Source organism: Mercenaria mercenaria, chromosome 2 (genome assembly GCF_021730395.1).
Source record: "Mercenaria mercenaria strain notata chromosome 2, MADL_Memer_1, whole genome shotgun sequence".
In the NCBI taxonomy this organism is placed as follows: Eukaryota; Metazoa; Mollusca; class Bivalvia; order Venerida; family Veneridae; genus Mercenaria; species Mercenaria mercenaria.
Window position 1 is genome coordinate 28,221,445 of NC_069362.1, and position 23,761 is coordinate 28,245,205.

Sequence of the window (23,761 nt, forward strand, 5' to 3'; positions counted from 1 at the left end):
CCTGGTGAAAATCACCCATATAATTTCGGTTACGTCAAAACAATATGACTTCAGATGATGGTCCAGAAATGTTGTGTCTAAATTTATAGCCTGGCTTTTGTTTTCAGAAAGATGTTATTATTAACAAAGTCAAACATTTACTAATTCATCAAGTAAAAGTTTTACATTTGAACTTTTCAATTTGTTTTTCTTTTCTTTTTTATATCGGATAGTCGAATAGAGGAAAATATGGTAAATTTATATAAAATAAAAACAAAAAGAAATATTAAAGTGTCGTGTTTAGAATTGCTATTTGCAAAATGTTAGATAGATGATAAAATAGCACAAAATATATTTAAATCTCCTCATAAACTTCCTGTCTTATTACAATTTGCCGATAATCTTTTTTAAATATATTTCTTTTTTTTTCTTTACTTTTTTTATTATATTTTGTTTTTGTTGTTTGTTGTAACTGTTGTTGTTTCTATTTTTTCAATTCTGTTTTCTATCAAAAAGGTCCTTTAATTAAGTACCAACAAATGGTGAAGCTTGTGCATCATACATTATGAAATGCAGTTCGCTTTCTGCGTACTATGATTATTTCCAGCAGCATTAAAGAAAAAACAAATTTATTTTTAAAAATGTTAATTTCGTTACAATACCCTCGTGAAGCAACATTTGTTTTAACCTTCAGCTTGTTCACATTCTTTGATTTATATGACTAGTTGTAAAAGGAAGTAAAAATTCGTTATATTCGATCACACAAGTTTGTGAAAATCGATACCGTAAACTGAATACCGCTATATATCTGAAATAAAGAAGGTCTCAATGACACTTAACATTTGTATTTTCAGTTAGAGTATCTATTAGTTAGGTATTTGGAATTTATTTATATTACTAAAATTGCTATATCCGCAGACCATTTGATATTCTTGGAGGAAAGTGGCATATTATATGAGTGTAGGAAGGTTTTTATGAAGAGTGCAAGATTGGTTTGGAGGTATTAATGCTGTATTTCGTAACTGTAGCGCATTTCCTATAATGATAATTTAATGTATGAGTAATAACCTATGGAGTAAACATAAGTGTTGGAGCAAGGAGGTTAGGGTCACCATCTAATGAAAACATTGTTTATACATATAAAAAAGAATATATATTTCCTATTGATAAGACCATCTTAAAAGGTAGTTAATTGGTATTTCAGTAATTACCTTTGGGAATGAATTAAAACTCCTAGTATGATCTGACGTGAATGTATAGATTCTAAACCATCGTTTTTCTTTTTCACTAGTTACCTTTTGCATATCTTTAAATGCCATACCATGCTCTAATTAACATACTCTGTGGACACATAAATAATACGACATAGACATCTTAAACTGATGTAAGTAACCTGGATGAGGTAGTATTAATGTACACGTGAATAACTTTTAACATGACTGTATACTTGATTTAAATAACTATAAATTTAGGAGCTCTGGCTATGACATACAGTCTTTTGTAACTTGTGAGAGGGGTCATGTATTCTAAAAACTGTTGTGTCTTATGCATGGTTATATATGTAAAACATGGAAGAGAATAAAGAATACTATGTATACAAGTATGTTTAAATGAGAGGCTGGTATTAATCAGTTTATAACAGATCTGATCTGCTATAATACTTGATTTTTTAAACCATTTTTTACCAGGTACACATTTATAGCAGTTTTCAGACTAGTAAAAAGCCCAGATTAGTGCCAGTTTCTCGGTTTTTACACACCATTTTTTTTTTAATTTTGATATACAGTAATATTAGTTTAATAGAAAACTGTGATATGTGTAGTAGCTGTTTCAGTCTCCTATAATTCTTTAATATAATGGTTTTGCATATGATTTTATGTTTCATTATATTGTAAATGTATGAATTGAAAGTGAGACGTAAATAAAGACATCTATAAGTCAACCATTTAAACAGGATTTTCCTTTTGTATTTCTCAGAAAGGCGTTGTCGTGGAAACTGCAGAAGAACTCAGGGAGCGTTTTACGGCCTAAATTGAAATTGTGAAAATGGTAAGTTATAACCACTGTATTATTACACTGTACATAAAGCGTTATAAAGCATCTTTACCATTCATTGACCTCATGTTCTACAGCTTGAGTGTTTTAAAGTTAAAACTAATAAATTATTATTTTGTTCATAACCTTCCATTGAGTTAAGTTTTGTTTTAGTACTTTATGCCACATAAGCCTTAGTTTACCATAAAGAATACACCACTGTTCTGTATAGGTAGGAGAAACCTTCAATGCAGGTTTTCACTATTGAAGAACACTTTTTGTCCTATATCACATGGACTTTGACTGTTCACGATCTATTTTGTAAAAGATATCAAGCTTCTTTTTCAAAAGTATTTTGTCATAACTTATACGATTATTGTGTGTCTACTATATAATCCCCAGGTACTCCGGGAGCTGAAATTGTTACAAACCATGTACATTTTTAAAAAATGCAAAATGAAAGTGAAAGTAGACAAGCTGTCAAAATGACAAAAAAAAACACCTGCAATGTTTAAAAAAATGGAAGTTAACTAATAAATATGTTTGAAAAAGAAATTAGATATTTTCTACAAAACAGAATGTGAACAGTCATAGTACATGGGCTGTAAGAAATAGTACATATTACTGCTTTTTATGAAGAATTCAATATATACATGTTACGAATATTACGGGCCTGTTAGGTTTTATTTCCAGACTGATAATTTATGTGAGGGGTTTTCTCAAACGTTTTACATAAATTTGTATTATAAGTTAGCCTTCGATAATTAATGTAAAACATGCACTAAATCTTTAACATTGTACTTAAAACATATGCGATTGATAATGTAGTTTCTTTCGCGTTTGTGAACATCTGCCATTTTATGGGAAATATCCATAAAGTGCGCCTGATTTTATTTTTTGAATCAGCTTTAACTGTATATTCAGAACTTCATAAGTCGAAAATTCACACAAGAGGTTGTTTATTTCTTAACAGAAGTGGGCGAATGATTTAAAGCCACTTAAATTCACACAAGAGGTTGTTTATTTCCTAATAGAAGTGGGCGAATGATTTAAAGCCACTTACTGTTATTCTGCTTGGTTGACATTTGTTAGTGACACAGTTTACAAGATACACAACTACCGCCTCCATTACAATTTTACTACGGGATTACTTATTCTGTTCAGCAGGAGTTAGGTTGGCGACCTTCAAATGCAGATATCTATTAATCTAATGATGAAACAAAATGCAGGTATTTATTAATCTAACGATCAAAATATTTTCGCTTGACACGTGTAAAAATAAAGAAATTATTGTTTTTACAACTATAAATAATTAGGTGACATATTTCTTGAAAAAAAAAGAAGCAACATAGACAAACAAGAAAAGAGAAAACAATGTAGCGAAACTGCTATCGGCAACAAAACAAGTAGAGTTTTCTGAGCGCTGTCATCTACTTTAAATATTGTGTATGTAACAGTTATTGTACTTTTCAAATAGTTTTAAAAATAGAGGACAAAAAAGGAAAGAAGCCTTTTAGATTATACCATAAGCGGCATTTATAATGTTTTCAATCAGTAAAAATATGATTTCTAAAACAGAACATGTTGTTGTTTTTTGTTGTTTTTTTTTTTTTTGCAAATTTTTACTAGGTATTTAATATATTTTTGCAAATTAAACACAATTCGACAACTCAGACATTTTAAAATACGTTAGAACTGCTACAGAAGACTTAGTCTACTTAATGATATCCAACGACCATCTTTCTCTAAAATATTTTACCTTTAGAAATTTACTTCAAATTTGTAAAACCTTTATCAAATGTATTTAAATTTGCTGAACATATAAATTTAGTTTTCATATTGAGCTAAATTCATAATTAAATGTCATGCAGTAACTGACTATTGATTGATAAAAAAAACAGTGTAGGTTAATCTGTACATGTATTTTTAAACCTAATGCGTAGTACTGTTAATACAAACAAACTTGTTAATTTTATGTTTACATACCCTGTATGAAATCAGTGTTCATGTTTTAAATATGAAATCTGAATCTGATATACCCTTAACGTTCTTTTTTTATTTGAATAAACTGACTTGCTGCTACTAACTGATTTATGGGAGGTATTTTGCGCCACAATACGAAATGCTATATAATATTAGATATTTCAAATTGATAAAGAATGTAATGAATAATATTATTTAATGTCGTTAAGCATTCATGATAGTTATCATATCGAAGTTTCAACATTCAATTTACCCGCATCGACGATAGAAATTGTCATCTATGTGCATGAATTTGTAATGATCAATTTGAAATATGTAATTCAGCAATTAATATTATATATGATGGCGGATTTTACCCTCTATACAGACTTGTCACGCTTCATACGTTCCACAAGGTCAGATTATCATGATAAAACGTCAATTGATCAGTTTAGAAATTGCTCACACAGGCTTAAATCAGTTGACTATCTTCATTCAGACTGTCAATAATTTGAATTTCGTGTGTATCACGACTAAAATTATTAAATATAGTATTACCAATAAAATGTAATAAACTGGGAACTTGTCACAATTCGTATCAGATAGTTACGACCTATCCCAACTCTTAAAGCAGTAATTTAGAATTGATAACGAAAAGTTATGTCACTGATAAGTGTAATTTTGTGTAAGACATTGGAAAAACATGGAATAAAACACAGGAAACATAAATTAAAACATGAATTAGTGAAACAAAGAAGTCTAAATGATTCAAATTGTAAAAAAAAATAAAGGTCATAAAATCTGTGTAATAACACGCGGTATAATTTCTTGACTAAATATGTTTACAAACTAAAGACTTAGCAGTAAAGAGGCAGCTAGCTATTTTATATCCTTCACGTGCCAAAAACGCTTTTGCGTGAAAACATTTCTTTCATTATAGTAAAATCGTACTCCTGTATCAGCAAAGTGAATTTAAACCGGATATGAAGCCTATACTAGCATACACACAACCCCTTTTAGAAATATAATTTGAAAAGCTGGAAAATCGTTAATAGTGATAATGTGTCTTTCCACTTTGACTTTATTAAACCAGTAACTGTTGTATAAAAATGATAAAATGATCGACAGGGCCTCATATTTTATTATTTCCTTCTACGCGTTTAAAAAAATATGGAAAGACAATCACTTAACCCTTATCATGCTAAATTTCTATAATGGAGTGGCCTATCATTCAATTTTGGCAGTACCATTTATTATTCGAAGGGGTATTCACTGAAAATTTACTGACAGAATAGTTAAAAGTGCAGACCGTGATCAGACAGAAGTTAAATAGCCTGTAATCACTATGCATAACTCATAAATATCATAAACTGTCTTGCATCAAAATTAATGTTCAAATATTAATTAAGACGAAGCGTTTTGATATCCTTTAGTCCATGAAGTTACTACAGTGAAAGCCAGTTTCATATGTTACTTTTGAGAATATTTTAAGTATCCAGTAGTACAAGACAGAAAGGTAAAACATGTATTAGACAGGTAGATTGTTGGTAAAAATGTTATTCCTTTACCAAACATTTCTGTGATTTGGTGATATGCTGCTAAACCTAAAAGAAATCTTGTATAGACATATCACTGTATATAAGTGCTTAACAGCCAAGCTATATTACTTTGCCAGAGGATATAAGACATTTCTGTAAGTCTAAGGGTACCAACTCTTTAATGCCTCAACCCACCCCATAGTAAATATCCTACAACTCCTCACGGTGGTCGGTAGTATGAAGTTTTTTCGTCCCTTTAAACAACAGGACACATTCACGCCTAAAACTCCTATGTATCAAAATGCCACCGTTTATGTCCAATGGCAGATATAATACTTGAAAATACTTGTGGAAAAACATCGCACACCTACCTTAAGCGTTTAACTTCAAAGGTGAGCCGGTGGTCTAGTGGTAACACGCTTGGCGGTCAATTAAGAGGTCCGAGGTTTAAATCTCGGTCCAGGCACTGGAAATTTCTGAGATGCTCTTTAGCGTCACCCACCTAACTAAGAGGCCTGCTCTGGTTCTTCCAAGGAAAGACGGCTTCGTGTGTATCGGTGCTAGACTGTCTATTCGCAAAGATGTAGGCTAAGTTAGCAGGATAGGCCTGTGTCTTAAAAAGATTTCTCTCTATCTGTTCACACTCTGTCCCTCTGGTCAGATCGCTCTGTGCGTGTACTAGTAGAGGGTGAATATCGCGCCCTGTGTGGCTGCGTTTGCTATATGTAAATCGCCTTTGAACGTATTTATTAAGAAAAGGGCGCTTTATAAATCGTGTAAAATAATAATAATAATAATAACTTCGTAATCGGACGTTACTCCTGTATATCACTGTACTTCGTTTTGCAGAGGTAAACAAATAACAAGACATTTTGTACCGTATGTAAACATTCTCGTAATACCATTATATGTCAGTTATTTCTCTCATTTAACTAATCATTGTTTGGGTGCACCTAATTAGTACAGCCTGACTCGTATAAAGTAGTGGACCCGAAACGATAATCGGCGATTTCCGTGTGACTACGTATTCTTTTAATGCACCTCAACACCACATGCCTTTCCGTAAAACACCGAAAAATGCCGACATTGCACACTGAGAATTACGTATTTTTCTGATTAATGTTAAATAAGAAAAAGAGGAAATAATTAAATTGAAATGAATTATATATTTTCAGGTTTTTCAGTATTGGAGGAGGATTCTAACAAAATTTACAAATGCCAAATTGTTTGTCAGATTTTATGCTGTGACATTTCTGATAGTTGTTCCATTCTGTAGTATAATTAAACTAATAAACGACTTTCAACAAGTAAACGCTATTATATCCGAAAACGGAAAAAGAGTTACTGAATCAAAAGCAGTTTTATCTGATATGAAGCCAATATTCGACACTCATGGAAACTTTCTGTCAAGCAGTGGTTTTAAAAATGATCAGTCATGCAGTCTTGCAATTAGTATTATTACTGTGTCAAGAGATAGAAATCTGACGGAAGCAGACAAACCACATTACATTATACAGTCAGTGGCAGCGTTTCTCAGGGTAATCCAACAGTCAGGTATAGATGATATCCGTATACACTTTAGCGTTTGTAATGTCGACATTAATCCAGAAAGTCACACCGATATGAGGGATATTCCGAAATGGATCACCGTTTATCAACGTAATGCAAAGCCAGGAAGCAAATACAAATCCTTCTTTGAGAAAGAGAAGGAAGATTACATATTTTGTTTACAAAAAGGTTTGGAGCAGAACACGTCATATATGTTGGTAACCGAAGATGACGCATTGCCTCATTCTGAACTATTAACCGTGATAAAAGAGAAGATTTTAACAAAAGAAAAGTGTGCTTTTAAACAAAGAAACCTGCAAAATGTGCTTTATATTAAACTCTTTACAAACAATCGTGATACAAATTTTATTAGAACTTGGTATAAACCTACGGCTTTACTAGAATTTGGTATTGACATGAGGGTGTTGTATGAGCTCATTTTACTGTCACTGGTTTTTACCGGAATACTTTTAATAATCTGTAAGAAATATACAAAAACACGAATGTCTACTTACAGCAAATTTCTTTTGATTATTTATGTAATATGCGTTCTTACTTTCATAGAGCGCCGGAATATAAGAATGGTTTGGCGGTATATTTTGGGAATCTCTCATGAAATCTCGTCTGCTCCAGCCGGAAGTTTTGTGGCAATGTTATATCCACGCGACGGTGTATACAATACTGTAAGCTATCTCAGTTCAAGCGAATGTAGCAGGGTATATGCGAAGGACCTGGTTCTAAATGATATGGGTAGAGATCATTGGAAACAAGTATTATATATTGAACCAAGTTTATTTACACATATAGGATATAAAAGGTCTAGACACCATACTAGATTTTGAAAGCGTAAAACCAAATCAGGCAATTGGTGAACATATTCAGTGTAAACAATACAAGAAGTCCGGCCCTCGGTCAAGGCCTGTGTCTTCAGTATGTCAGAGATAATTCATTTCTCCACACAAACAGAAGTTTCCATCTACTTAGTAAATCCCAGGAACACTGATCGCTGATGCATCACTGAAATAAGGCTGTGTTAAGCTTATTAAGTGAACCTGTTTTCACTTGTGTCTTACATTAGTTCAGTATATATTTAATCCACTGTATTGTGTTCAAAAAGATTTAATCTAACACTGAACGACAACCGAGCGTTAAGAAAACACAATTGTTTTTGTTTTGTGTGTTCTTTGTATAAAAGATGCAAGTTGTATCTTTATAAATTTGTTTTGCATTCTGTTAGTAATCGTAAAAAGGACATTAAGGTGTTACACCATTCATTACCTCTCATGAACAGACCTATTACGGATCAGTGTTGTTACATTTTCTAGTCGTTAGGGATCGTATTGTGCATTCAGTCTTACTGTAAATGAGTTCCTCTAAAGGTGGTGTGAGGGGTGTTGCCTATTCATTACCTCTCATGAACAGACCTATTACGGATCAGTGTTGTTACATTTTCTAGTCGTTAGGGATCGTATTGTGCATTCAGTCTTACTGTAAATGAGTTCCTCTAAAGGTGGTGTGAGTGGTGTTGCCTATTCATTACCTCTCATGAACAGACCTATTACGGATCAGTGTTGTTACATTTTCTAGTCGTTAGGGATCGTATTGTGCATTCAGTCTTACTGTAAATGAGTTCCTCTAAAGGTGGTGTGAGGGGTGTTGCCCATTCATTACCTCTCATGAACAGACTAAGTCAGACCGTGTCTGCTATTCTGCTGCTTGGTTGCGTTCTATGCTTTCAACAGATCTTTTAACAGACTTTATCACACTAGTACCAGTTTCAGTTTCAGTTTATTGTTCACTCTTCACAAAATATATGTGATTAGAGGTACATATAATAATCAAGTATGTATAATACACATACAAAAATGTTAACCAGGCTGTAAGGTCAATATCTACATGTTTTATAAGAACAAAGATAAACTATATTGCAGTATAGAGGAACAAAAATCTTAAGTAGTGGTACTAAACAACTACAGTTTTATCAGTAAACTACAGCTAGCATTTATTTTCAATATGAATATACATATGTATCTTTAAGATTTTAAGGGTTATAAGTTGCCAGGTGGGTTTTTAACGGTTTTCAAAACAGCTGATATGAATCGACTCAAATTGGTCAGTTTTTTAACATCACTCTCAGTCATGATATTCTTTAATGAGATAACATTAACAGGTATTCTTCTTATTAAAGGTAAAAAACGTGTTCTATCATCACGAAAATAGGAATTCGTCTCCAATATCGTTCATGTTACATAGGTTACATTTCCTGTTTTGTCTTTCTATACCGAGCCATCTGCCTTTTTCTACAGGCATATGGCTATTACATAATCTAAAGTTGATAAGTGCTTGGACATACACATTTGGTAAGGAACAATAACAGTCTTCAAACTTATGTTCAGTTTTGTAAATTCTATAGTTATAACATTTTGCAGATTCGTTCACATTACTAGCCCGGACTTGTTGATATTGTGCCTCAAGGGAATTTTCAATTAAATTAACTAATACCGACATGCTGATTCTGTTATCGAAAAATTACACAGTGGACACTGATGACATTTAAATAATTGGGTACAGTATGGCAATATATTAAGACCAAAATGAAAAAGGCGCATGATTATGTAATAAAATCTATTAACAGATGAGTACGAATCTATAGATATTCCATACTGAACTGGAAAATGTGATCATTTTATGTAAAAATTATCAACAATAATACGGACACGATTCCGAAATTCGAGGTGTTCGAAACGATCAAACACACGAAAACGTTTACTTGAAGGATACTTTTGTTGGTCAGCGGCTTTTGCCTTTATTTGGCGTCAGTATTGTTTCGAAAGTTGATCCGTCCAATGTTAACACTTTTAATACATTTAGTACTCTTCTTATAATAATTTAATGAAGAAATGTGACTTATTGACTTATTAGCCCATTGGGTTATATGCTTTGTGTATTGAAGTTTATTATTACAATTGTAATATGATTGCGTATGTCAGTTTAATAAACAGTTTCTTACCTTGCTGTTATTGCTTTCATAGACTGGACAACTGGTACCACCGATTATAAATTATGGCACTGAAATATGGGGTTCTATTCATCGAAAAGCTATTGAAAGAATATGTATGCAGTTTTATTAAATAGTACTAAGTTTTATGTTGTTTTAGGTAGACTGAGATATTTTAATATTAAGAAGTTCTTGATTAAGATTGTAGAATTATCAAGTTCTTGATTAAGGTTATAGTATTATGAAGTTCTTGAGGTGAAGTTCTTGATTCAGAGTATAGAAAGATGAAGTTTTGGATTAAGATTATAGTTATGAAGTTCTTGATTCAGATTATAGAGTTGTGAAGTTCTTGATCAAGAGTATAGTCATGGAGTTCTGGATTAAGATTATAGTTATGAAGTTTTGGATTAAGATTATAGTTATGAAGTTCTGGATTAAGATAATAGTTATGAAGTTCTGGATTAAGATTATAGAGTTATGCCGTTCTGGATCAAGATTATAGTTATGAAGTTCTGGATTAAAAGATAATAGAATTAAGACGTTCTGGCTGAGGATTATAGAGTTAAACGTTCTGGATTAACGTTATAGATTAACGTTATAGCAGAATCAGAAAAGTGTATACTGTAGTATAACATAGTGATCTGGTATCTGTCAATGACGATTAGACAATATTGTACTAAATACTAGTGATGGGCCGACAATCGGCGACAATCGGATAATCGTCGGCGTTGCATTCATGATCGCGATCGCCGACTTTACTTTTCTCTGAGCGATTAATTACTTGGTACCCTAAACGGATAATTTAGTTGTTTCTGACCTTTTTCTTTCCGGTATTTACGGTCCTTTGGGGGCAATTACGCCAAGGGAAACTACTCTACGCTTCCTTTAAAGTCTCGAAAGAAATAGCGGTCATCTTTACCACCCACATTTTGGGAGATATATGGCTTTTACAAAATTAAGCCGGGAAAACCATCATCCCAAACTCTTTGCATTAGTATGGCAGTATGCATAGAATGCCGTAACACTTACGCAAGCAAAGGTATTTTCGATGTTTAATTTTGTGATATTGAAACTATTTCAGTCGTTAACTAAGAATTAATAAATCCTTTTTACTTTTTTTGCTCCAAATAATTTACAATTCAATAACCCAAGATTACTGGATATGTCCCTGGTGAAATTAAGACAACTACCTTATTTGAAGTTTACTATCTTCACAAACATCTTACCTTTACGATGTTTACTTACTCGTGTTTATGAAGGGATCTAATAGAAATAGGATATCTAATCTCTGTGTGGTTCATTTCTTAAGTAATGACATAAAACATACACTGTAAAGTGAACTTACAAGTAAATATGCAACTAGAATAACCGATTATCCGATTATATTCGATTAATTGAATCGGTTGGCTTGTCCGATTATGCCGATTAATCGGTTGGCAAATCTAACCGATTTGCCCATCACTACTAAATACACAATTTGTTATAACACAACGTTTGGATTAAATTTGCATATATAAAGATATATAGTTGTTGATTGCTTAAAGCATCCATAAATATAGAAAGTATTTATCTTCAGTTTTAATAAAGTTTCATTTTTTTCAAATTGGTGGAAAAATAAAAACAAGAGTGCCAGAATGTCACAATATACGCCCGTCACATGTAAATTTCTTTACACTAGCACCTGTATTTGCAAATGGAATTTTAATTTTGTGGTAGTAATTATTGTAATTCTTTTTGTTTTTCTAAATCCACATAAAAACTCCTTACCAGGTAGAGATACCTTAAAATACACCTAAAATTTGAAAGTAACATCTATGTTGTACCACAGAAAAGTTATAAAAAAAGTTACAATATAAGTTATTTATAGTAACAACTAAGGGAAGTTAGTCCTTAAAAAAAAATCCCCCAAAAAACTTGTTAGTCCACACAAAAATCCTTACCAGGTAGAGATAGGTCAAAATACACCTCAGAATTTGATGTAACATGCGTGTTATACTACAGAAAAGTGGTCTCGATTTTTCCCTACGACTAGTAATGAAAAAGTTATAATACAAGCTATTTATAGTAACAACAAGGGGAAGTAATTCTAAAGAAGGGACCTGCGCACGACATTTTGTCTCATGATAGTGTACAATTGTGCCAAGTTACATCAAAATCCCTCCATGCACGAAGAAGAAATGCTTCGGACAGTCATTCTTGTATGTGACCTTTGGTCTCTAAGTGTGACCTTGACCTTAGACCGAGGGAGCTGGTACTTGCGCAAGACACTCCGTCTCGTGGTGGTGAACATTTGTGCCAAATTATATCAAAATCCCTCCATGCATGAAGAAGAAATGTTCCGGACAATGTCATTCTTGAATTTGACCTTTGATCTCTAAGTGTGACCTTGACCTTAGACCTAGGGACCTGGTTCTTGCACATGACACTCCGTCTCATGATGGTGAACAATTGTGCTAAGTTACATCAAAATCCCTCCATGCATGAAGAAGATATGCTCCGGACAAAGTCATTCTTGAATTTGACCTTTGATCTCTAAGTGTGACCTTGACCTTAGACCTAGGGACCTGGTTCCTGCGCTTAACACTCCGTCTCATGATGATGAACAACTGTCCCAAGTTTCATCAAAATCCCTTTATGCATGAAGAAGATATACTCCGGACAAAGTCTGTGGCCGCCGCCCGCCCGCCAGGGGCGTTCCCATAATACGTCCCGTTTTTCAAACGGGCGTATAAAAATGCAAGAATTCATCATATGAAAGGGAAGTTATTCTGAAAAAATACATAAACATTCCAATTTTGATTTGGTTCGTATGACACATTGAAATATTTTACAGACTGGACAGGAGAAGATCAAAGTTGACTTTTGACCTTCAAGTGTGACATTGACCTTTGAGCTAGGGATCTGGGTATTGTGTAAAACACATTGTGAAATATTGGGAACATACATGTTAAGTAATATTAAAATCCCTTAATGAATAACAGAGTTATGGACTAGACAGGAAAATAAACCATACTGACATTCGATATCCGGCTGTGAGTTAGGGATGAGGATGGGAAAATTTGTGCCAAGTGATAACAAAATCCCTTAATGGATGACAGAGTTATAGAGACAGAGACGGGGGTTTGGGTGTGCGCAAGACACATCGATCGTCTTATCATGACGTATATCTATGCAAAGTGATATTAAAATCCCTTTATGGATTCTCGAGTTACAGACCGGACAGGACAGGAAAAAATGTTGACATTTGACCTCAAAGTATGACATTGACATTTGCGCTAGGCGTCCAGGTTTTATCGAGCGGAATTTTTGTTTCAAATAATATTTAAATCCTGTTTTGCATGACAAAGTTATGGACAGGACAGGGAAAAACACTGCTGACGTCTGATTTCCAAGTGTGACATTGACGTTTGAGTTATAGTTCTGGGAGTTGCGCATGACATGACATCTGCTTATGGGGAATATTTATGCCAAGTAAAATTGTACTCCCTTGATGGATGTCAGGGTTCTGGTCCGGGCATCAAACAGATCCTGTTCATGCAATGTAAACATGTGGTGGGATAACATGAAAAAAAGAAATCACCGTAGTAAAGGGAAGTAATGCTGAAGGAAATATACAAACATCTTTTTAATTGGGTCCATACGACACATGAGCTTATATTAAATCATTTTACAGACTGGACAGAGAAATATCAATGTTGATTTTTGACATTCAAGTGTGAACTTGAACTTTGAGCTAGGAGTTCGGGTTTTGCGCATTACACGTTGTTTTACAATGGGGAACATTTGTGCCAAGTAATATTAATTTCCCTTAATGAATGACAGAGTTATAGACCGGACACCAAATGGTGGACGGACGAAAGGAAGACGGACAGACAGATAAGCGTTATCATATACTAGTAGTCGCCGTACATGGTTTTTAACCAGTAGAGGACTGAAACTCATTTGATGTTTATGATAGTTAACCGTTGTCTAGCAGATATCAAATTTCTTGTGAATTGCAATCATTCGTGTTTCGAAAATACAACTTGTATCCGTACTTTGTGACTTTTTACAATGGGGCGTTGTAAAATAAATACAATCATATCTCTTTCGTAATTCGAAATTTTTGAAAATTTGATATGCTATTAGCAAAGAACACTTTTTAAAATATATTTGAATATCAGAATGGCATTTGTATTGGTCAATCACATCTGATCAAAATTTTATGACATTTTTCATTTTTAGTATACATATTCTGTTTATTTAAGAAACAAAAAGGACCCATTTCATAGAGTTAGATATACGTTTTATCATTTTTTTATCAATTTTTGTAATTACTACCCTGTTATTCTTATACAATAAAATGTAGACTATTGCTTTTGATATCAATATAATTTCTAATTTTACATTTGCATTTGATAGATATTGAGATATTTCATGAACCAAAGGGTACGTTTTAAGACAGTGCGAAGCTTCGGAATTCATAATTTTTTATCTATCCTGGTTACACAACCAAGATAGGTAAAGGGAGGTAATGATATTTTTTCAAACTTGCAGTTATAATCTGTTTATGCAAAATATATATGAGCCGTGCCATGAGAGAACCAACATAGTGGCTTTGCGACCAGCATGGATCCAGACCAGCCTGCGCATCCGCGTAGTCTGGTCAGGATCCATGCTGTTCGGTTTTAAAGCCTTTTGGAACTGGAGAAACTGTTAGCGAACAGCATGGATCCTGACCAGACTGCGCGGATGCGCAGGCTAGTCTGGATCCATGCTGGTCGCAAAGCCACTATATTGGTTTTTTATGGCATGGCTCATATTGTCAATGTAAATATTTGACATATATAATACAATAGTTCTTATATCCTTATGAATTCTTAGGCAAAGTATGTTTATAAAATTTAAACATATGCTAAAATAACTCTTGTCTGGGCAACAAGAACAGAAAAAAAATCATAGAAATACCGCCAGTGAAACTCTAACATGTATTAAGCTGACACAAAAAAAAACTTTCGACCAAATACATTACTTGATCAAAATCTGATTAACCACCTTTAAGATGTTGGCTAAAGGGCAAGCGGTAGGTTAGCTTTTTCTGTTCAGTATAATGAATTATGTTATAAAAGAATTGCAGATCGGTCTATACCAAACATGTTTGGCAGATTTTATTATTCGCATGGCGGGGAAACATAGATTGCAACGTCATCAAAACCAGCACAAATGAGTTGTCCGAGTCTTTTAAAATTTTTATTACTCCAGATTTCCACTTGGGATTAAGAGCACCATACCCATTTACCTTAAGCTGATGAAATTATCACTTTCGAATCTTACAATGATATTTAATCCATGTCTGTACAAACAACGTTCATTTTACATTAGCTAATGACTAGTCTCTGCCCACTCCACGACTACTCGGCCTTTGCTAAACCTACTTTCGTTTTTAAAGGTTTGCATTAAGGGGACGCATACTTTGAAATTAGAAAAAAGTGGGTGGGGTATGATAAAATTTACCTGCAAAAAAGTACAAGGTTTTGGTACATGAAATGGATACTGTTTCAACTGTTATAAGTACATAAAGGATTGCTCACTAAAATAAAAATGAGAAAACTGAAAGAAGAAAGTTACTGTTGAATTACATAAGACTTCTTGTGTACATTCAAAGTCAACAATTAAGACTTTTTGGTGCGAAAATAATAGTGCTTCACCTTGTCCAAACATTTATCAATGTCCTACAGATTCTAATTTAAAGAAAGAATGTGAAATATGGTCACTGTCTTGCTTTTCATTTCGCATATGTAAGCTAAAACACATTATTTAGTTTGTTTACAAAGTAGTGCATAAGAAAAGATACGGTGGTCAAGGAATGCCACATTCCAAAACTAAAAGAGTATATTCCCCTTAATACATTAAACATTTATGGTTACAGAAGTCTAGTAGCTTATAATAAGGGCCTAGAAATGTTGCCATTATTAATTTTTAACTTGGTATTCATGAACTACAATGCACTTAAATATCAAAACACATTGAACGAACTTTTGAAAATGTATTGTCTTAAAAATCCCTAAAATAAGGTATGAAATTTGGTTGAGAGGTCCACTCAATGTGTATATGTGCAAAAGTAACATTCTAATCTTGTTCACAAAAGTTACTAATACACAGCAGGCATGTCAATGATCAAAGCTGGACGAATATACAGTTATCCTCACTTTGATGTCATTTATAATTTGTCCTTGAATTCTCCACCATACTTTTCATAACTCTGTTTGCACGAGTTGCACGAGAATGCTGTCATTCACGTAAAAAATGGGGTCAAATAAGTTGTAAATGCAATATCATCTAAACGTTATTAATGGATTATGCAGTTCAAGATAAACTTTATCTCATAACGTAACGAACATGTATAAAGTTGTAACAACAACTTTACTTACACTGATTTAAGTAGCAGTCGCTTTATAAGTGACTTTATTGATTCATTTTGTGTTTTGTTATTGTTGTCAAAAAGTATAACGGAAGTGCCTCACAACTGAAGCGGAAACCAGTTGATGCGCAAAGTAGTCCAATGTAAGTAATATTTTTTGACAAATGTCCACAGAAATTAATAATTTTCTAATATTAAAGACGAATATCTGAATAGGATTCATTATTTGATAAGAAATTAAAAATCATCGACATGTTTTTTAGAAATCGTACACGTGCTGACACCTAAGTTGTCTCCCGTTGTTTATTAGAGTTACCTTTCGTCCGCGCAGTAATACATTTGCAGTGAATCGCCGAGAAGTCGTGGGAAAATTAAAAACCATGTAAATAAACTAAAATTAACCACCTTTTTCAAGATGAATTTCAAGTGATCGCCATTATGCATTTAACCCGCCTGACCTGTGTAGCATCTTAGATATCTGTTCTAAGGTATTCATTGTGTAGAATGTCATGTTATGCCCTTGCAATGCTAATCCCACTCTGATATTTTTTGTTTACATTTTTATCAATGAGAAATATGGCGTCCATCCCGAGCTGAAATGACGTGGCGTTAAATTTTTACATGTTTAAGCAAACCTGGTATGTAAGAAAGAAAATCTCATCCCTTCAACATTATTTGGAACACTGTTATTGTAAAAAACCTGTTTTTTCCTTATACAAAAGCTTAATATATTGTGTTGAATGTACTTTCACGAAGACCTCTGTTTTCCTATTACATTCATAGTACCACATCCTTATCCACAAAATACTGAATATTACAGGTGTCCATCAGTATTATATCAGTTTAGGAGTATGTTTTTTATTTTCCCACCATTGATTTCTTGAATATGCACCCCTTCCGCATTTCTGTATGAACTGTGAATGTAGCAATATGCGTCCCCTTAAGAGTTTGAGACATATGTTCTCAGGCACCGTCGTTTGATGAGAAGTTGAGAACGCTTTATTTTTATTGCGAACTTTGTTACAAAAATGATAAAACCGTATGATTTTAAACGGTCTTATTGTCGGTGTTGGGTTTTCATTTACACTGATTTTCCAGAGTGTTTATACAGTAAGACAGATGTAAATGATAAAGGTGTTTATACAGGACACTGTTTTCAGGGCCCATAACTCGTGTCATCTTAAGTTAAGGGCCCTGTTGTCCAGAGCCTTTATACAGTAAGACAGATGTAAATGATAAAGGTCTTTATACTGAACACTGTTTTCATGGCCCATCACTCGTTTCATCCTAAGTTATGGGCCCTGTTGTCTCGAGCCTTTATATAGCAGGCTTTTATACAGTTAGGGCCCATAACTCGTTTCATCCTAAGTTATGGGCCCTGTTGTCCAAAGCCTTTATACAGTAAGACAGATGTAAATGATAAAGGCCTTTATATAGCAGGCCTTTATACAGTAAGGGCCCATACCTCGTTTCATCCCAAGTTATAAAAAATAAAAGTGCAACAGATGTCAGGGCCTTTGCACAGGAGTTAGCCTGTAACATAGTATGTAAAGGCTCCGGGCACGCTCCCGTGCAAAGGCCCTGAAAGTTACTGTATAAAGGCCTTAAGGAAACAGGGCCTTTGTACGGGAGTTAGCCAGTGGCATGTACTATATAAAGGCTCCTGACACATGCTCCCGTCCAAAAGCCCTGTAAGTGCGTTTCACTTAGGGCTTTTATACAGATGAGATTCATCCTAAGTTATGGGCCCTGTTGTCCAGAGTGTTTATACAGTAAGACAGATGTAAATGATAAAGGTGTTTATACAGGACACTGTTTTCAGGGCCCATAACTCGTGTCATCCTAAGTTATGGGCTCTGTTGTCCAGAGCCTTTATACAGTAAGACAGATGTAAATGATAGAAGTCTTTATACTGGGCATTGTTTTCATGGCCCATCACTCGTTTCATCCTAAATTATGGGCCCTGTTGTCCACAGCCTTTATATAGCAGGTCTTTTTACAGTGAGGACCCATAACTCGTTTCATCCCAAGTTATGGGCCCTGTTGATCGGAGCCTTTATACAGTAATACAGATGTAAAGGCCTTTATATAGCAGGCCTTTATACAGTAAGGGCCCATAACTCGTTTAATCCTAAGTTATGTGCCCTGTTGTCCAGAGCCTTTATACAGTAAGACAGATGTAAATGATCAATGCCTTTATATAGCAAGCCTTTATACAGTAACAGTAAGGGCCCATAACTTGTTTCATCCTAAGTTATGGGCCCTGTTGTCCAGAGCCTGTACACAGTAAAATGTTAATGTCCGGGCCTGTGCGCAGTAAACTCACCCCAACCCTTACTCTAAACCTATACCTCATAGCACTTATATAGGAAAAATCCGAGTTAGAGGAATTTGCTTTCAAGAGCCTCTATATATGATGTAATTTGAGATTCGAACTTTGAGGCCCGAAACCCATGGTAACCGATCCGGTTCGTTTCAGTCTCTTTCGATCTGCCTCAGTCCAGGCACCAATCGGCGGGAGTTTGAGCAAAATGCGTCAAATTTTTCGTGAGTTATTGGCCTTTTTAGTCGTTTTAACCATAAATATAGGACCATGTTTGAGACGATGCTGCCGTAAAGAGAATGACCGTAACCCTAACCCGAAACCATGGGTGCAAAGCCCAAACCGTACTGGCACGCTTGTGTTAAGATCAGACATAAAACTTGAGGTCAGGGTCTCAGAAAATGCTGTCAAACCTTGGAAACAACGGGGGCTGAAAACGCCTAAGTGCGGTAACGTGGAGGCCTTGGCACGGTCAGGATATATGTACTGTACAAAGGCCTTGGTAAACCTTTGTAAAAATGTCTAATAGAGGCCCTTAAAGGCCTTTACACAGTGTTAGGCCTAAGTTAAAGGGCCTTTGTATAGTACCAACCATGGAATTGCTATATAGAGGCCTTCAAAGGCCTTCACACAGTGTTAAGCCTAAGTTAAAGGGCCTTTGTATAGCACGAACCAAGGTATATTGCTATATAGAGGCCTTCAAACGCCTTCACACAGTATTAGGCCTAAGGGAAAGGCCTTTGTATATTGCCGTTTACCATTATACAAAGGCCCTTTAACTTAGGCCTAACACTGTGTAAAGGCCTTTGAAGGCCTTTGTATAGTGTAAACGGCAATAACACTATACAAAGGCCTTTGAACTTAGGCCAACTGTTAAGCCTAAGTTCACAGGCCTTTGTATAGTAAGTTTTAAGCCTAAGTTAAAGGGCCTTTGTATAGTGTAAACGGCAATGAGGCTATACAAAGGCCCTTGAAGGCCTTCACACAGTATTAGGCCTAAGGGAAAGGTATTTGTATAGTGGTGAACGGCAATAAGGCTATACAAAGGCCCTTGAAGGCCTTCATAAGGCCTTTACACGTTACTTACAACAAAGGCCTCCTGTACAAAGGCTGTAGTATCACTGTACTTTCCTATACAAAGGCCTACTGTACAAAGTATATCTGTATAAACATTTGTTGTAAATTACCATGGTTAGTACTATATAGAGGCATTGAAGGCCTTTACACAGTGTTAGGCCTAACGGAAAGGCCTCTATATAGTAATAACGATGGTTAGTACTATATAAAGGCCTTTCCCTTAGGCTTAACACTGTGCAAAGGCCTTCAAGGCTCTATATAGCAATAATGATGGTTAGTACTATATAGAGGCCTTGGAGGCCTTTACACAGTATAAGGCCTAACGGAAAGGCCTCTATATAGTAATAATGATGGTTAGTACTATATAAAGGCCTTTCCCTTAGGCCTAACACTGTGTAAAGGCCTTCAAGGCCTCTATATAGCCTAAACAAGAATGCTACAATACAAAGGCCTTGTGCAAAGGGTTATTACTGTGTAAAGGCTTTCTACATACAAAGGGAGGGCAGTAAAACTAGGACCTTTGTACAGCAAGGCCTTTATATAAGAAAATAGGGTATTATTACTATATGAAGGCTTCCGGTTTATAGGAGGCCTTTAAATAGCAAGAGAGATCCCGTTTTCTGTGTAAAGGCGTTTTCCCGTACAAAGGCCTTGAAAGAATTGACAAAGTGCAGTAAAACTAGGGCCTTTGTACAGCAAGGCCTTTATATAAGAAAATATGGTATTAGTACTATATGAAGGCTTCCGGTGTACAGGAGGCCTTTAAATAGCAAAAGAGATCCCGTTTTCTGTGCAAAGGCCTTTACCCGTACAAAGGCCTTGAAAGAATTGACAAAGTGCAGTAAAACTAGGACCTTTGTACAGCAAGGCCTTTATATAAGAAAATATGGTATTAGTACTATATGAAGGCTTCCGGTGTACAGGAGGCCTTTAAATAGGAAAAGAGATCCCGTTTTCTGTGCAAAGGCCTTTTCCCGTACAAAGGCCTTGAAAGAATTGACAAAGTGCAGTAAAACTAGGGCCTTTGTACAGCAAGGCCTTTATATAAGAAAATATGGTATTAGTACTATATGAAGGCTTCCGGTGTACAGGAGGCCTTTAAATAGGAAAAGAGATCCCGTTTTCTGTGCAAAGGCCTTTTCCCGTACAAAGGCCTTGAAAGAATTGACAAAGTGCAGTAAAACTAGGGCCTTTGTATAGCAAGGCCTTTATATAAGAAAATATGGCATTAGTACTATATGAAGGCATCCGATGTACAGGAGGCCTTTAAATAGGAAAAGAGATCCCGTATTTGTGTAAAGGCCTTTTCCCATGCAAAGGCCTTGGAGGAATTCACCAAGTGCAGTTATACCAGGGTCTTACTAACCCTAACCCTGCAGCAAAGCCTTTATATATGAAAGCTAAGTGTAAGTGTTATATAAAGGCTCCAGATGCATTGGAGGCATTCATATAGGAGAAGAGATCCCGTTTACATTTTAAAGGCCTTTTTCCCATATATGGCCTTGAAGGTGTTGTTGTTACTTGTATGTTTTACGGCGATTTAAACCATATTATTTATCATGTTACGGCGAGTAGTTAACCCTAGCAGTGTTCCTGGATGTGGTAGCTTTACTCCTCTGGTAAGTGCCAACTTGCACACATGGATAGTCAGAGATGGAGAACGAATAATATCAGACAGAATGCATTTCATGTCATCATCAAGAAGGACATACAAAACGCCTAGGCATCAAACTGTAGACTCCGCCATCTGTTTACTAATGCCTTTCCTCGTGAGCTAAGAGGACAATAAAAATAGGGCCTTTGTGTAGCGCCTTTATATAGCAAAAGATAACGCGTTTTTCTGTGTAAAGGCCTTTTCCCGTAGAAAAACTTTGAATGAATTGATAAAGTGCAGTAATACTAGGGCCTTTGTACAGAAAAGCGTTTATATTAGTACAATGTAAAGGCTCCTGATGTATAGGAAGCCTTTACATAGGGAAAGAGATCCCGTTTACGCCTTGAAGGCGTTGTTTTTACTTCTATGTTTACGGCGTTTTAAACCATATTTCAGTGCTGTTACGGCGGACAGTTAACCTTAGTAGTGTTACTGAATGTTGTAGCATTAATACACTAGTAAGTGACAACTTGCCCACATGATTATTATTTTTTTTTTTTTTTTTTTTTTTTTTTGGATTTAACGTCGCACCGACACATGATAGGTCATATGGCGACTTTCCAGCTTTAATGGTGGAGGAAGACCCCAAGTGCCCCTCCGTGCATTATTTCATCACGAGCGGGCACTTGGGTAGAACCACCGACCTTCCGTAAGCCAGCTGGATGGCTTCCTCACATGAAGAATTCAACGCCCCGAGTGAGGCTCGAACCCACATCGATGAGGGGCAAGTGATTTGAAGTCAGCGACCTTAACCACTCGGCCACGGAGGCCCCTGCCCGCATGATTAATCACAGATGTGAGGACGAATAATGTCAGAGACAATTCCTTTTATCTTATAGTCAAGAAGAACATACGACCCGTGTAGGCATCGAACTGTAGACCCCGCCATCTGTAGACAAATGCTCTCCCTACTGAGTTAAGAGGACAGTTGTACTAGGGCCTTTGTACAGCAAGGCCTTTATATAAGAAAATAAGGTATAAGTACTATATGAAGGCTTCAGGTGAACCGGATGCCTTGAAATATGAAAAGAGATCCCGTTCTCTGTGTAAAGGCCTTTTCCCGTACAAAGGTCTTTAAAGAATTGTGCAGTAATACTAGGGCCTCGAAGGAATTGACAAAGTGCAGTAATACTAGGGCCTTTGTACAGCAAGCCAATATCTGTAAATAAATAATTTCATTTACAGAGAGGAAATAAAGAAGATACAGAAAAGAAAGGAAGAAAACAGAAACGAGCACTGTCTTTTAAGTAGAAACAAAACTGTATAAACATTAATGGAATAATAACAGCGGTAAGTAAGTTACAGTCAAGAATTAAGTGTTCATACGGCGTTAAACATTCAATTGCGGTATCGTCAATAACTTTAAAACCACTTATCCTATAAAATGCATGATATATGTGTTTGTTTGTCATTGAAGCAGCAACATGTAGGTACCTACAGAAAAAGAATCGGTGCAGTGGTTGAAAAGTTATAACAATTGATATTGTCTTATATAAAGGCCCCAGGCAAGATATAAACAACGAATTGCAGTTTTGGCAATAACATTGGAACCACTTGTCCTACGGAAACGTGCTATATGTCTTTTTGTTTGTTTTTTAAATTGAAGCAAAATAATATCTACTTTTACTGAGTCATAACAACTGTTATTAAATTGCAATGAAATTGCAGCTAAAGACAGGTGTTCATGCCGTGTTAAACAAACGGTTGCGGTATTGCAAATAACTTTAAAACCACTTGTCGCTTCGAAATGTATAATATATGTGTTTGTTTGTCATTTAACCAGCTATACAAGTTGGAACTCGATGTAGCGGTTAAAAAGTAATAGCAATTTGGTTTAGTTTCCTATATAAAGGCTCCAGGCATAAAACAGAGATGTTCATACGGCGTTAAACAACAAATTGAATTACTGGCAATTACTTTTAAACCACTCGTTAGATTTACATGTATAAAATGCCATTTTGTTTGTTTTAATAGGAATATTTTGACACCTTATTTATCAAATTCCAACACTCCATTGCAAAGTTGTTATTATTTCAGTCCACTTTCAGCTTTTATAGCGTGAAGACGTAATGTTTGGTCCCGGACAGAAATTCAAAAAAATATTATCAAAAGCAGATTTTTACAGCGAATTGTTTTTTGTAACAATCTAGAAATAATACAAATAATACTTAATTTTCTTACTCAGAGGGGGAGGGGGGGGGGGCGGGTTCTTGCACCAGTTTAGTGTGGAAATATATATATATATATA

The 23,761-nt window shown here is 35.1% G+C and overlaps 1 protein-coding gene across 8 annotated transcripts in view; it reads left to right on the top strand.

The window, feature by feature from the left end:
* The window catches only part of LOC123563576 (post-GPI attachment to proteins factor 4-like), a 58,430-nt gene extending 35,007 nt beyond the window's left edge, over positions 1–23,423 (top strand). For 2 of the 8 annotated variants that reach the window (XM_045356440.2, XM_045356437.2), the window contains exons 2-4: positions 1,957–2,028; positions 2,987–3,242; positions 6,689–10,074. In XM_045356440.2, coding sequence (XP_045212375.2) covers positions 3,237–3,242; positions 6,689–7,903 — 1,221 coding nt within the window. In that variant the 5' untranslated portion in view covers positions 1,957–2,028; positions 2,987–3,236 and the 3' untranslated portion in view covers positions 7,904–10,074. Of the gene's footprint in view, positions 1–833; positions 980–1,956; positions 2,029–2,986; positions 3,243–6,688; positions 10,075–22,698 lie in introns of those variants that run through there. The other 6 variants (XM_045356443.2, XM_045356441.2, XM_045356439.2 and 3 more) reach the window with 5 other exon arrangements.
* Positions 23,424–23,761: the final 338 nt, after the last annotated feature.